Source organism: Mastigoproctus giganteus, chromosome 9 (genome assembly GCF_048544385.1).
Source record: "Mastigoproctus giganteus isolate SK-2022 chromosome 9, ASM4854438v1, whole genome shotgun sequence".
In the NCBI taxonomy this organism is placed as follows: Eukaryota; Metazoa; Arthropoda; class Arachnida; order Uropygi; family Thelyphonidae; genus Mastigoproctus; species Mastigoproctus giganteus.
This window is the reverse complement of record NC_143583.1, coordinates 11,590,699-11,606,116: the sequence shown is the minus strand read 5'-3', so window position 1 is coordinate 11,606,116 and position 15,418 is coordinate 11,590,699. Positions and strand designations below refer to the sequence as shown.

The 15,418-nt window shown below is 38.2% G+C and overlaps 1 protein-coding gene across 1 annotated transcript in view; it reads left to right on the top strand.

Annotated features, from left to right (window-relative positions):
• The window catches only part of TBC1D23 (TBC1 domain family member 23), a 249,771-nt gene that overhangs the window by 147,921 nt on the left and 86,432 nt on the right, over positions 1-15,418 (top strand). The window contains exon 11 of the mRNA XM_090381875.1: positions 12,480-12,693. Within this exon, the coding sequence (XP_090238001.1) occupies positions 12,480-12,693 (214 nt within the window). The remainder of the gene's footprint in view (positions 1-12,479; positions 12,694-15,418) is intronic.

The window sequence follows — 15,418 nt, the reverse complement described above, 5'->3', positions numbered from 1 at the left end:
TTTTTAGGCAGTTTTCGAGGTGGCAAATTATAATTTAGTACTTTGGATAAAAGCGAAATCTGGTCCTGCGATAGTGTACACGAGGAAAGATTTGTAACCTGTTGATATGTCGGTTCGTTGGATACTGAGTGAGGGGGTGTTCGTGAACTAGCTGACATATTCTGTGGTAGAACGTTGTGTGTCTGTGGGGGGATGTCACCCAACTCGTATGAACTTGGTCGCAAGCCCGTGACAATGTGTTAAATTCGCATGAACGTGTCTTGACCTATCCGATAATGTTTGCAACTTATTAACGTGTCTGTTTTTTATTTCTGAGGCCTGTGCTTCCCGTTGCAAATCTATGGAGATCTTCAATACAGCCCAATCGTTCGGATGTAGATAATTTTTTAATTTATCGCGAAGCTTCCTAACCTGAGAAAGGTATTTTTGTTTATTCGAATATCGAGATTTTAAGGCAAACTTAACAATATTACGCGATGTTGCCAGTGTTAGTTGTTTTATGCCTGAAATTTTTTGATTTAAATTCACCCTGGCAAACTTCGGAACGATGTTGTTTTGAAGGCAAACATTATCGGATAGGTCAAGACACGTTCTTGCGAATTCTAACACATTGTTGCGGGCTTGCGACCAAGTTCATACGAGTTGGGTGACATCCCCCCATATAATTTTTGTCCTACTCCTTCCATTTACCATATATAGCATACGTATTTACAAGCCCATAATAATGGCTCCTAAAATAGATAAACTTCATGATGTGAAGAGAAAGAAGAACATGTTGAAATTGAGTGACAAACTTGAAATAATTAAGAAACCAAAAAAATGGTGTGAGCAGTGCTGTTTTAATGGAAACATACAACATCAGAAAGTTTACAATTTACGATATAAAAAAGGCAAAGATTAAAATTCTAGAATTTACAGCTTCATCTGAGCCTTACAATAAAATTGCTAAGAGAAAAAGTTTACATCGACCAAAATTAGAGAATCTCGATAAAGTGTTGTATGAATAGTTTTGCTAAAATGATGGAAGGTATGGCAATTTCTGGGCCAATGCTTATTGCCAAAGCAAGGTCTTTTAAAGAGCAAATGAACATTGAATCAGAGTGGACGTTTAGTGTTGGATGGCTTAGGAATTTCAAGACTTGTCATGGTAAAAATAATTAGTTAAATAATTAATTTAACTAATTAAATTTTGCTGGAGAAGGACAGTCTGCTGATACACAAGCAGCAACAGAATATAGCGCAACATTTGAAAAAATTGTATTTGACCATGACCTTACAGCTGACCAAATTTATAATGCTGATGAAATAGCAGTTTACTGGAAGTGTTTGCCCACAAAAACTTTGACTGGAAACCAAGAACGAAATGCAACAGGGTTTAAGCTTAATAAGGAAAGAGTAACCGTTCTTATGTATGCTAATGCTTCAAGTCAGCATAAAATTAAGCTTTTGGTCATTGGTAAATTTCAGTGCCCACGGGCCTTTAAAGGAATTGTGCACTTACTTATGACCTATAAAGCCCAAAAAATGCTTGGATGGATAAAGATATATTTCGCAATTGGTTTGTTCATGTTTTTGTTCCATCAGTTCGTCAGAACTTGAAAAAATTGGACAAGTCTGCAAATACAAAATGCCTGCTACTTCTTGACAACTGTAGGGCCCACCGCATGAATCAAAATTAGTGTCTGATTGCGGAAATATTTTTGCATGTTACTTGCCACCAAAGGTAACACCATTAATTCAACCCATGGATCAAGGAGTCATTAGGAACTTTAAATGTCACTATAAAAATTATTTTATGATGAAAATGAGGCATAAGAATGTCAACCCTTCAGAATTTCAATGCAGTTTTCAATCAAAGATGCAACATTTTCACTCGTGAGTGCATGGAATGCAGTCAAGCCTGTAACTCTTTTAAGAGCGTGGCAAAAGTTATGGCTAAACGTGATGTTCGCAGATCTACAATTGGATTGAAACGAAGATTTTGAACGATTTCACATAAAGCTAAAGACTTCTGAAGTGAAAGAACTGATGGAAACTATTAAATTATGTACAGAAGACAACCCTCTACACAAACCCTAATGATGATGATATAGAAGAGTGGATATGCATTGAAGATGATGTTGAAGTTGCAGCGACTTTCACCGATCAAGAAATTATTCAAAGAATTAACTCCTGATAAGATAGAAGAGAATTATTCAGAAGAATCTGGTGAACAAAACGACAAAGTTGAAGAAGAAAAGATATCTTGGGCTACTGCAGAAAAGTCCATTGAGACGGTTATTAAATTTATGGAACAGAACCATAGCTTCAGTATTCAGGATGTCATGTATGCGTACATGGTGCATAATAATTTTATCACAAAGAAATTACAAAGTCATAAACAAGATGATATACGAAAGTGCACAAAGCAATAGAAGCATCAAGCAGTGCAGCAGATAAAGTAGAAGCTACAAGTGCAACAGACACAACAGAAATCGCGGAAAAGAACGAATAAATATTTGTTTGTTTTTTGAACTTTGTATTTTATATGAAAATGTTTTGTTAATAAACTAAAACAAATAATTAATTTATATAAAATATGTATCTTCTGCTTTCATTTATATATTGTATTTTTCTTTTACCTTGTTCATTTTTAAACACAATTTCAAGCATTACACCCCCCCCCCCTTTTTTTTTTTTTTTTTTTTTTTTTGTGGTGAAAATTTTTGTTTACATCTTTGACAGGTGTTGACTTTATTTTTCTTTAAAACTGCTTGTTTTGACAAATGAAGCATGCTTTATTTGCTAATGAATAAACTGTCAAAATTTACCTAATGAATAAACTGTCAAAATTTACCTAATGAATAAACTGTCAAAATTTACCTAATGAATAAACTGTCAAAATTTACCTTCTTTATTTCATATAAAATTTGAATTTTACAAGTATTGCCTGAAAATCCGGATCGATCTATCCACGAAAAGTCCCGATTTTCGGACTTTTACTGTAGTAATAAAATGGTAATAATTCTAGATTTAATATTATATATTTATTTAATATATATTTAATCTTATATATATAAAAAGTCAAAATGCAAACACTGAGAAAATTTCTTTTTTTTGTACATCAGCTGTATTGCCTATTCATTCCTCCAGCTAAAATATAAAGTATATGAAAATTGTAGTTTTTTCTATTGGTCTGATATTAAATTTGGGATAACTTAACCGATTAGCATTAGCATTTAGCATTAGTAGAGGCATTTGATGCAAGAAAGCAAGCTTATGGAGCATCAGCCCAAAAAAGAAAAATAACCACTTCCACTTCACCCCTCTGTTCGTTCGAAATACGTGTCCAGCTGAGCCTTAAACTTATCTAGGCTATCAACTTCCACGACAAGGGATGGAAGTCTATTCCACCAACCAACCACCCGCTGGCTAAAGGCAAATTTCCTCACGTCTATCCTACATCCGTCTTTTCTCAATTTGAATTTATGCCCTCTCAGGTGATTATTCTGAGCAAGAGGAAGAATCCTATTAGCATTGAGCATGCTCAAACCATCCAAGGCTTTATACACCTCTATCTGATCACCTCTCGCCGGTGCCTAGTCTCCAGACACTGTAATTTGCAAAACTTAAGCCTTTCTTCGTAAGAGCACCCCTTTGTTTCATTCACTAATCTTGTTGCCCTTCTCTGTACTCGTTCCAGCATCTCTACATCCCTCTTGAAATGAAGCCTCCAGACCTGTATACAGCACTCTAGGTGTGGTCTGACCATTGCCTTATACAATGGAATAATCACCTCCTTAACCCTGCTAGAAAAATTCCTATATATCATCGACAATACACCATCTGCACTGCTCAGAAAACTTCATATCTGCCTGCACAACCACCCCCAGGTCCCTTTCATTCTCTACCACTGTCAGTGTAGTACCACAGAGTTGATACGTTGCATAGTGTCAGTAGTGTCCTTGACAACCCTGCCAACCTTTGAATCGTCTGCAAACTTGTACATTAAGCCCGATATACCATCATCAATATCATTTATAAATACAGAAAACAATAATGGACCCAACACTGAACCCTGAGGGACTCCACTAATAACATTAGTCCACGATGAGCAGTGTCCATTGATTACCACTCTCTGTCTTCTCCCCCTCAACCACCCCCTTATCCAAAACAGCAATTTGCCTCCAATGCCACACTGCTCCAATTTGTGCAGCAGTCTTCCATGTGCAACAGTATCAAAAGTCTTTCTAAGATCCAAGTATATAATATCAAAGTTATTCCGTGCATCCAGTTCTTTTGTGACTGCATCATAGTATCCAGTCAAATTGGTCAGGCAAGACTTCCCCTTAACAAAACCATGCTGTGTCTCAGCTATAACTGAAGTCTTGTCTAGATGATCCTGCAGTGCTTCTATAACCAGTGCCTCCATTAATTTTCCAGGAACAGAAGTTAAACTAACAGGTCTATAATTACTTGTGTCGCCCTTTGATCCTCCTTTGTGAATTGGCGTCACATTTGCACATCTCCAGTCCATGGGTACTTCCCCTGAGTCCAAGGAAGCTCTCATAATTATGGCTAAGGGTTTGCTTACTTCCTTTGCTGCCTCATTTAATATAACTGGATAGATCCCATCCACCCCAGGTGCCTTTCTTGTATTTATCTTCAACAATTTCTCCTCCACTTTTTTCTCAGTTATTACAAGATTCTCTAGCTTACTGCCAGAGTTGAATACACCTCTGGCATTTCCCTCGCTGAATAACTCCTCATGTTTGAATGTCGATGCAAAATATTCATTCAGTTTGTTAGCTACCTGAGCAGGATCATCAACAGTTGACCCATCGATATTAAGTGGACCAATCTGATTCATCCCCTTCCTTCTAGAGTTTACATAGGTAAAGAACTCCTTGTTGTTTTTCTTTGCATCCGTTGCCAAGGATTTCTCGTAATCTGCCTTCGCCTGCCTAACCTCCTTTGTAACTTGGTTACAGATCAACTTGTATCTATCATAGGCTTCTGTGTCATGTGTTAATTTGTATGTATCCCATGCATTTTTCTTCTCTGCCAATATGTCTCATTAGTTCATCTGACATCCACTTAGGCCTAAACCTCGAACAATATTTCTTAGTTGGTATGTAAAGCCTAGTAGCTTCCAAGATAAATTCTTTGAATGCTTCCCATTTTGGATTTGCTGTTGGTAACATCTTCAGTTGATCCTACTACAGAATTTAAAATTGTTTGAGACCACTGTAGTCAACTTTATGGAAGCAAAAACCCTTTCCTTTACCCCTGATGGTTATTATATCTTTAAGTAAATACCACATCAGTACACTGTGATTGCTTCTTATCACCAAATTGACTCAACAGTGCACTGTTCATCTATATCAACTGGATGCGCTTCTTTTGATTTTGTTTTTCTTAATTAACAGCATAACACCTCCTTCCTTCCTATCCTGTCTATCCTTTCTGTACACATTGTACTCCCCAAATTCCAATTCTGCACTGCTTATATCTGTGTGACACAATGCCTTTGATGTCTTGACCAACACTTCATCAAATTTATTTACTATTCTTCTAGCATTGGTGTACACATGCAAGTATACATACACCTATTCTTATTCCTAGTTACCCTAACACATCCCATTTTCAAACATTTATTTGTTTCATCATGAAACGAATAAATACATGGAATGTTTTAGAGTAACTAAGGGACTGACTGCCATCAGTCTCTGAAACACCCAGCACCCCTCGCTCCAGGCCGCTACTCATTCTAATAGAACTAATGCAAGAATTCTAATAGAAGTAGTGCAGATTAACCAGGATAGGGCCGACCGGGCTAGCCGGATGGGTAAAGTTCCTACCTGGCAACCCAAAGGTCCCGGGTTCGAATCCCACCTCAAACTTGGATCAAAGTACTGCAAAAACCTTGGGAGGTGCATTATTGCCACAGAAGCCGATGTGCCAACAACTACCTAAAAAAAAGAAAAAAAAAAAAAAAAAAAAAAAAACAGTATAGCTACTGCTTAATTTGCAGTAGTATCATGGATAGGTTAGAGAGGCCAACGCTTCTATAAGAAAGCCCTGGTTAAGAGAGCAAAGAATGGGGATAAAGAATTTTTCATGTATGTGAATACAAAGAAGCAAAAAGCGAAGCTGATCGAACCATCGTGAGAAAGTCTTAACAACCCAGCTGATAATGCAGATGAATTGAACAGGTGTTTTGTGTATGTATTTACTGAAGAAAGGCCTTTTGTGCTGAGAAGAGGCTGTGCAAGTCAGGCTACGTCATATGAAATTAGGGATTTTGAAATTGCAGATAACTTTTTATTAAAAAAACTTGAGCATAAAGGGAAATAAGGCTCCTGGAATTGATGGCATATACTCGGTAATTTTGAATGTATTAAACAATTGAAATTAATTATGAGCTATCTTTTGACTCAATAGGAATTCCTTTGCATTGGAGGAGTTTGCTTGTTTTTTTGTTATTTGGTTTTTAGGAGCATTAGCAACTAAAGCCATATTGCTCCGGGAATATGCGGTGGTCATTCCCTTGACCTTTCTGCATCTTCCGTATTTGGTGTGGATTGGAGAAGTATCAACGTATCACCAGTTCATAACGGCAGTTCTATGAGCGAAGTTAGTAACTATAGGCCAGATAGTCTAACTTCAGGGGTAAGGAAAATCTTAGAAGCAATGAATAGGAGTTTAATCCAGGGACATTTTGATAAATATGGAATTCTGAATAACAAATTCTAACATGGTTTTGTTAAGAGAAAATCGTGTTTAACTAACTTAGTAAGCTATTTTGACACACTTACTTATGGCACTGTATAAGGCAATGGTATGACAACATTTGGAATACTGTGTTCTTCAAGTGTGGACCTCATCTGAAAAAAGACATTGAGCTTCTTAAAAGATTCCAAAGACAGGCAGCTTGCATGATGAGATTGACAAAAGGGCGACCATATGAGAAAAGACTCTGTATGTGCGTTGGATACAACTGGATTTAGGGAACAATTTTGACATCGCTTTTGATTTTAGCCAGTCCTTTGAATCACTTCCTAATGAGAGGTTGGAACATGTTTGGATTACTGGAAAAATTCTCAGATCGATTGCTGGGTGGCTGCAGGACAGAAGGCAGAGGGTTGTGATTAATGGATATTCTACAAATTGGTGTAAAGTCAGAAGTGGGTTCCTCCAAGGATTAGTTCTTTGACCACTGTGGTTTCTGATTTTCATGAATAACACCAATGAAGGGTTAGCATTAGCATTAGCATTAGAAGAGGCATTTGATGCAAGAAAGCAAGCTTATGCAGCATCAGCCAAAAAAAAAAAAAAAAAAACCCACTTCCACTTCACCCCTCTGTTCGTTCAAAATACCTGTCCAGCTGAGCCTTAAACCTATTTAGACTATCAACCTCCACGACAAGGGATGGAAGTCTGTTCCACCAACCAACAACCCGCTGGCTAAAGGCAAATTTCCGCACATCTGTCCTACATCTGTCTTTCCTCAATTTGAATTTATGCCCTCTCAGGTGATTATTCTGAGCTAGAGGAAGAATCCCATCAGCATTGAGCATGCTCAAACCATTCAAGGCTTTACACACCTCTATGAGATCACCTCGCTGGTGCCTAATCTCCAGAAACTGTAATTTGCAAAACTTAGACTTTCTTCGTAAGAGCAGCCCTTTGTTCCATTCACTAATCTTGTTGCCCTTCTCTGTACTCGTTCCAGCAGCTCTACATCCTTCTTGAAATGAGGCCTCCAGACCTGTATACAGTACTCTAGGTGTGGCCTGACCATTGCCTTATACAAGGGAATAATCACCTCCTTATCCCTGCTGGAAAAATTCCTGTATATCATTGACAATACTCCATGAGCTACTCTTGCAGCCCATCTGCACTGCTCAGAGAACTTCATATTTGCCTGCACAACCACCCCCAAGTCCCTTTCATTCTCTACCACTGTCAGTGTAGTACCACAGAGTTGATACATTGCTCTGGAGTTGCTGTTTCCCATGTGTAGTACTTTACATTTGTCAATGTTAAACTTCATTTGCCACCTCTCAGCCCATCTGCTCACCCTTTCCAGATCCTGTTGCAGCAGCATAGTGTCAGTAGTGTCCTTGACAACCCTGCCAACCTTTGTATCGTCTGCAAACTTGTCCCTTTCTAAGATCCAAGCTTGATATACCATCATCAATATCATTTATAAATACAGAAAACAATAATGGACCCAACACTGAGCCCCGAGGGACTCCACTAATAACATTAGTCCACGATGAGCAGTGTCCATTGATTACCACTCTCTGTCTTCTCCCCCTCAACCACCCCTTTATCCATAGCAGAAATTTGCCTCCAATGTCACACTGCTCCAATTTGTGTAGCAGTCTTCCATATGCAACAGTATCAAAAGCCTTTCTAAGATCCAAGTATATAATATCAAAGCTATTCCCTGCATCCAGTTCTTTTGTGACTGAATCATAGTATCCAATCAAATTGGTCAGGCAAGACTTCCCCTTAACAAAACCATGCTGTGTCCGAGCTATAACTGAAGTCTTGTCTAAATGATCCTGCAGTTCTTCTTTAACCAGTGCCTCCATTAATTTTCCTGGAACAGAAGTTAAGCTCACAGGTCTATAATTACTTGTGTCAGCCTTTGATCCTCCTTTGTGAGTTGGGGTCACATTTGCACATTTCCAGTCTATGGGTACCTCCCCTGAGTCCAAGGAAGCTCTCATAATTATGGCTAAGGGTTTGCTTACTTCCTTTGCTGCCTCCTTTAATATAACTGGATAGATCCCATCCACCCAGGGTGCCTTTCTAGTGTTTATCTTCAATTTCTCCTCCACTTTACTCTCAGTTATTTCAAGATTCTGTAGCTTACTGCTAGAGTTGAATTCACCTCTGGCATTCCCCTCGCTGAATAACTCCTCATGTGTGAATGTCGATGCAAAATATTCATTTAGTTTGTTAGCTACCTGAGCAGGATCATCAACAGTTGACCCATCAATATCAGGTGGACCAATCTGATTCATCCCCTTCCTTCTAGAGTTTACATAAGTAAAGAACTCTTTGCTGTTTTTCTTTGCATCCCCTGCCAAGGATCTCTCGTAATCTGCCTTCGCCTGCCTAACCTCCTTTGTAACTTGGTTGCATATCAACTTGTATCTATCATAGGCTTCTGTGTCATGTGTTAATTTGTAAGTATCCCATGCATTTTTCTTCTCTGCCATATGCCTCATTAGTTCATCTGACATCCATTTTGGCCTAAACCTTGAACAATATTTCTTAGTTGGTATGTAAAGCCTAGTAGCTTCCAAGATAAGTTCTTTGAATGTTTCCCATTTTGAATTTGCTGTTGCTAACATCATCAGTTGGTCCCACTGTATAGAATTTAAATACTGTCTCAGTCCATCGTAGTCGCCTTTACGGAAGCAATAACCCTTCCCTTTACCCCTAATGGTAGTTACCTCTTTGAGTAAATCCCACTTCAGCACACTGTGATCACTGACACCTAGTGGTTCATTTATCTGCAGATTCTTAATGCATGAAGAATCACTGCTGATAATCAAATCAAGAGTATTGCTCCCTCTAGTTGCCTCCCGAACATGCTGATTTAGAAAACAATCATCCAATAAATCCACAAAAGCCTTGCTAGTGTGTGAGTGACCAGCCCCCAAATTCCAGTCAATATCTGGGAAATTAAAATCTCCCATTATAAGACTCTCTGATTTACTGGCCCACTCTATTTCCCTGTACAGTTTCTTATTATACTCATTAGGCCTATAGCACACTCCTACTCTCAATTTTGATCTCCCAATGCTTATGTCACACCAAACTGACTCAACACTGCACTGTCCAGCGATGTCAGCTGGCTTCACTTCCTTGGTTTTTATGTGTTTCTTAACTAATAGCATAACCCCTCCCCCCTTCCTATCCTGTCTATCCTTTCTGTAGACGTACTCCCCAAATTGCAGTTCTCCATCCCTTATATCTGTGTGACGCCACGTCTCTGATATCCCAACAATATCTGCCTTTGATGTTTTGAGCAATACCTCAAATTCATCAAATTTATTTACTAAACTCTTAGCATTGGTGTACACGCAAGTATACATGTACCTATTTCTATTCTTAGCTACCCTAACACAAACAACGTGTGTTTACTTGTACCGCAATGGCTCCCAGCAGTCTCTGAAATATCAAGCATCTTGTTTTTCAGGCTTCTGCTCATTCTAATAGAAGCAGTGCAAGAATCTCTTTCACCTCTGACAGTGGCTACTGTCAATCTATTGGTCTTTGTCTCCCCCCAAGCTAGCAGTTTTCCGACCCACCTAACACTGCCTCGATAGCATCAGCAAATATTCTTGCACCCTTTCTATTTAAGTGTATCCCATCCCTGTAGAAGCAATCTCTCCTGTTAACAAGTACAGTCCAGGCTGAAAAAAATTCTACCCCTTGAGCCTTGCACAATCTTTCCAGGGCCAAATTGATCGACAAGGCTCTCATCATATACTCCCTCCTATCGTGTCTGGGCAGAATTGCAGACACTTTCAAATTCAACCCTAATTCTCGGCTTTTGTTCAACAGTGACCTGTACTTGTTAAGTTAAGAGGCATGATGTTAAAATTTTCAGACGATGTAAAGATTGATAGAGTCATTAATGATCAGTGCTTCAGAATGAGTTGAATAGACTTCAAAGATGATCAAAGAAGTGGCAGTTATGTTTTAATGCAAATAAATGCAAAGTCTTACACTTGGGGAATAGCAACTGGAAAATAAAATATACGTTTTTTTGAAGTTGAATTAAAAACAGTAGAGGAATAAATGTATCTGGGAGTTATGATATGAGCAGACATGAAGTTTTCTGAGCGGTTTTCTGAAGTTTTCTAAACAGGCAGCCAGAAAGCCCAAAGGTGTCCATCAGTGATTTATTGAATATTATCCTGTAGAGATATATGATGTCATAGTACCACTGTATAAGGCAGTGGTATGACAACATTTGGAATACTATGTTCAAGTGTGGACCTCATCTGAAAAAAGACATGAGCTTCTTAAAAGATTCCAAAGGCAGGCAGCTTGCATGATGAGATTGACAAAAGTGCGACCATATGAGAAAAGACTCTGTATGTGTGGGATACAGTGCTTGGCAACCAGGCAATTCAGAGGTGATCTGATTGAGGTTTATAAGGCTCTAGTATGGGGGGACATCTTTAAGTTAATCTCATATGAATACGCTGTGATCACTGCCACCTAATGGTTCTTTTATCTGCCGATTCTTAATGCAGTAATAATCACTGCTAATAATCAGATCAGGGGTATTACTCCCTCTTTTGATCTCTGTACCATGCTTCTGTAGAAAACAGTCATTCAATAAATCCACAAGAGTCTTGCTAGTGTGCGAGTGTTTAACCCACAAGTTCCATTCAATATTTGGCAAGTTAAATTTTCATGACATGAATGGTTAAGCACAAAGGGTTTGACAGTGTAGTAAAGCTCAAAACAGTGCTTAAAAATAGATACCCCTTGCATTTATTTTTAAACACTGCTTTTTGAATGACATCATAAAGTTGGTGACTGCAAGAACTTATTAATTCATTTGATGTTTCATGTCTTATAGGAATTTTTCTAGCAGGGATAAGGTGATTATTCCATTGTATAAGGCAATGGTCAGACCACACCTAGAGTACTGTATACAGGTCTGGAGGCCTCATTTCAAGAAGGATGTAGAGATGCTGGAACGAGTACAGAGAAGGGCAACAAGATTAGTGAATGGAACAAAGGGGTGCTCTTACGAAGAAAGGCTTAAGTTTTGCAAATTACAGTGTCTGGAGACTAGGCACCGGCGAGGTGATCTGATAGAGGTGTATAAAGCCTTGAATGGTTTGAGTATGCTCAATGCTGGTGGGATTCTTCTTCTTGCTCAGAATAATCACCTGAGAGGGCATAAATTCAAATTGAGAAAAGACGAATGTAGGATAGACGTGAGGAAATTTGCCTTTAGCCAGCGGGTGGTTGGTTGATGGAATAGACTTCCATCCCTTGTCGTGGAAGTTGATAGCCTAGATAAGTTTAAGGCTCAGCTGGACAGGTATTTCGAATGAACAGAGGGGGGTGAAGTGGAAGTGGTTATTTTTTATTTATTTATTTATTTTTATTTATTTATTTTTTTTTTTTGGCTGATGCTGCATAAGCTTGCTTTCTTGCATTAAAGGCCTGTACTAATGCTAATGTCTTTTGTTTACAAGTTTATTTAATGTTATAATTGTAATAGCAATAGTATCTCTGGCAAAGATATAATATTCATATTTTTTAGTTTCAGAGCTTTGAACAAGGTTTTTCTATAATTGTTGATGGGTAAATTAATCAAGGTAAATTAATCAATGTATTAATCAAGGTAAATTAATCAATGTAAACACTTTACTTTTACGTACTAGCAGCTATTTTTAACATAAGATCTCAGACAAGAAATTAATTGTCAGCATTGTTATTATTTATAGATGTTACATGAACCTGTAGCTTTTGGTACCGTAGTAGAAGCACTTTTTGCAGTTCAACAACAGGCACTGGCTGCAGAGTCAATTGCTGGTGGAGAACACTTGTGCTTCATGGGCAGTGGTAGAGAAGAAGAAGATCAGTATGTTCATATGGTAATAGCTAGCTTTCTTCAGAAACATCAGCGGTTTGTTAGCATGGCCAAAGGAGGTTATGCAGGTTTGTACATACTTGCACACTGGTTTCCAAAATTGAAGAATGAAAGAAAATTGACTCATAGCAGTTAAAACTTGTTTTTCAAATATCACTATAAAATATATTACACATAATAATATAAATCATTTTTTATCTATCAGTTTGCCTTTTCTATATTATAGGTATTATTTTGAAACTGGCATCACTAGAAGGTGTGATTAGCTAATGTTCATCCCTGCATCACTCTAGTAACGAGAGTTTAGACAATAAAAAGGTCTCGGGAAGGAATTCATCTCTAAAAGCAGCATGTATTTTCATTTAAGGAGACCTGTCTTAATTTTGAGCAATAATAAAATAAAGTTGTTTATTTTTTAGACAGCTGAGACCAGAAAAATTTGCAAATTCTTCATGACTGACATCTAGAAGTAAGATATTGTTTATACCAAGCTGTTGCATAAAATTTACTGACATGTCAGGCAATTCTGTAACTATGTTTACAGTTTTGTGTCAAGCATGGTTGTTTTCATTATCATTGGATAGGTGATGCTATTGATATGGTTAAAAAAAAAAGTTAGAAGATGGCAGAAGGAATGCAGAGAGAGTTAACAATAGACTTATATGAGTAACACCAAGAGAGAGGAAGGGTGGGATGAGTTTTGTATGTAAATAATTATCTGTTTATTTCTACAAGGGCTGTTCAATAAAGAATAATCAGTTTTTCATTAAATACTTGATGCTTTTTATTTCTGCCTGAGTTACAGAATTTAAGACCAAACCAAGTTGCATCACAGTGCAGTTTACTTATATGCATGGTGTGACATTGTTGGTTGGTCAAATTAATGCCTCTTCAGTTTTGCTTATGTAAATATGGACGTGACATGTGAGGAACAATATACTGCTCTCAAATTTTGTTTCCATCTCAAGAAAACATCAGTTGAAGTGTATGAAATATTAAAAAAGGTGTATGGTGAATTTACACTTTCATATAGCACAGCTTGCAGCCAGTATAGAATTTTTAAAGATGGACTGATTCAGTCACAATAATCAGCAGTCCTGGAGCTCCAACCACTGCAGTCACCACAGAAACCATAAACACTGCTTCTGTAATCGTGGGAGATCGTCGTATAACAGTAAAGCAATTGGCAGAGATGTTGAGAATACTGGTAGGAAGTCCCCATATATTCGCCGCCTCCGTAGCCAGGTGGGCAGGGGCAGCAGTGCATAGCACACACTTCTTGATTAGACTGTGTTTCGAGCCCGTGACCACCAAATACGGAAGATGTGGAAAGGTCAGGGAATGACCACCGCATATCCCCAGAGCAATATAGCCTTAGTTGCTAATGCTCCTAAAAACCAAATAACAACAACAACCCCATGGTATTCTCCATAACAATTTCATTTGACATGTGTTTGTGCATGCTGGATCCCAAGACTACTTACACCTGAGCAGCAGCAACAAGTTTACACAGAGGTTTGTCACAGGTCCATTGGATTGTTACTGAAGATGGTGAGATTCTGCACAAGATGATAACAACAGTGAGTGAGACATGGCTTCATCATTTTGACTGAGAGACAGTAAGCGACAAAACTCTGTTTGGAAGTCTATGTCATCACCGACACTGAAAAAAAAGCAAAGGTTGCAGCTTCTGCAGGAAATATTATGGTCATCTCTTTTTTTTTTGACATTAAGGAATGGTTTACCAACGTGTTGTGCTATAGTATATGACTGTTATAGGGACCTTACTACAGAACTATACAGATTGTGGGATCACATTCGTCTCAAATGGCTTCAACTACATGCAGGTGGGTGCTACATCATGACAGTGCAAGATTTCATAATTCTCATACCATCATCAATTACTTAGCCATCATTAATGTCAAATGTATTCCTTGTCTGTCCTATAGTCCTGACCTTGCACCCTACAAATGTTTTTTTTTTTTCCAAAGTTAAAGAGGCAGCTTCAAGAAAAAATTTCCTTGGTTTCCAGTCACCAGAAGAAGTAATTAAGATATTGAAGGTGATTTTCAAATGCATGTTTAAAAATGGCTAGCATTATGTTTTTGAAGAATGGCAGAAACATTGGAGGAAGTGCATTTCATCATATGGGGACTTCCTTGAAAAGGACCATCAGAATATGGATTATTAATAAGGGCATTAGCAAAGGCACACAAATGTTTGTCTAGTTCTGCCATGAATCTGTTTAAGCTATCAACTTCTATAACGAAAGATGGAAGTTTGTTCAAGCAATCAGCCACCCACTGGCTAAAGGAAAACTTCCGCACATCTGTCCTACAACTGTCTTACCTCAATTTGAATTTATGCCCTCTGAGGCGATTATTCTGAGTAAGAGGAAGAATCCCATCAGAATTGAACATGCTCAAACCATTCAAGGATTTATACACCTCAATCAGATCACGTCGCAGGTGCCTGGTCTCCAGACACTGTAATTTGCCAAACTTAAGCCTTTCTTCATAAGAAAAACCCTTTATTCCATTCACTAACCTTGTTTCCCTTCTCTGTACTTGTTCCAACAGCTCTACATCCTTCATAAAATGAGGCCTCCAGACCAGTATATAGTACTCAAAGTGTGGCCTGACCATTACCTTTTACATGGGGATAATCACCTCATTCCTGCTAGAAAAATTCGTGTATATCATTCACAAGACACCATGAACTACTCTTGCAGACCATCTGCACTGCTCAGAAAACTTCATATCTGCCTGCACAATTACTCCCAGGTCCTTTTCA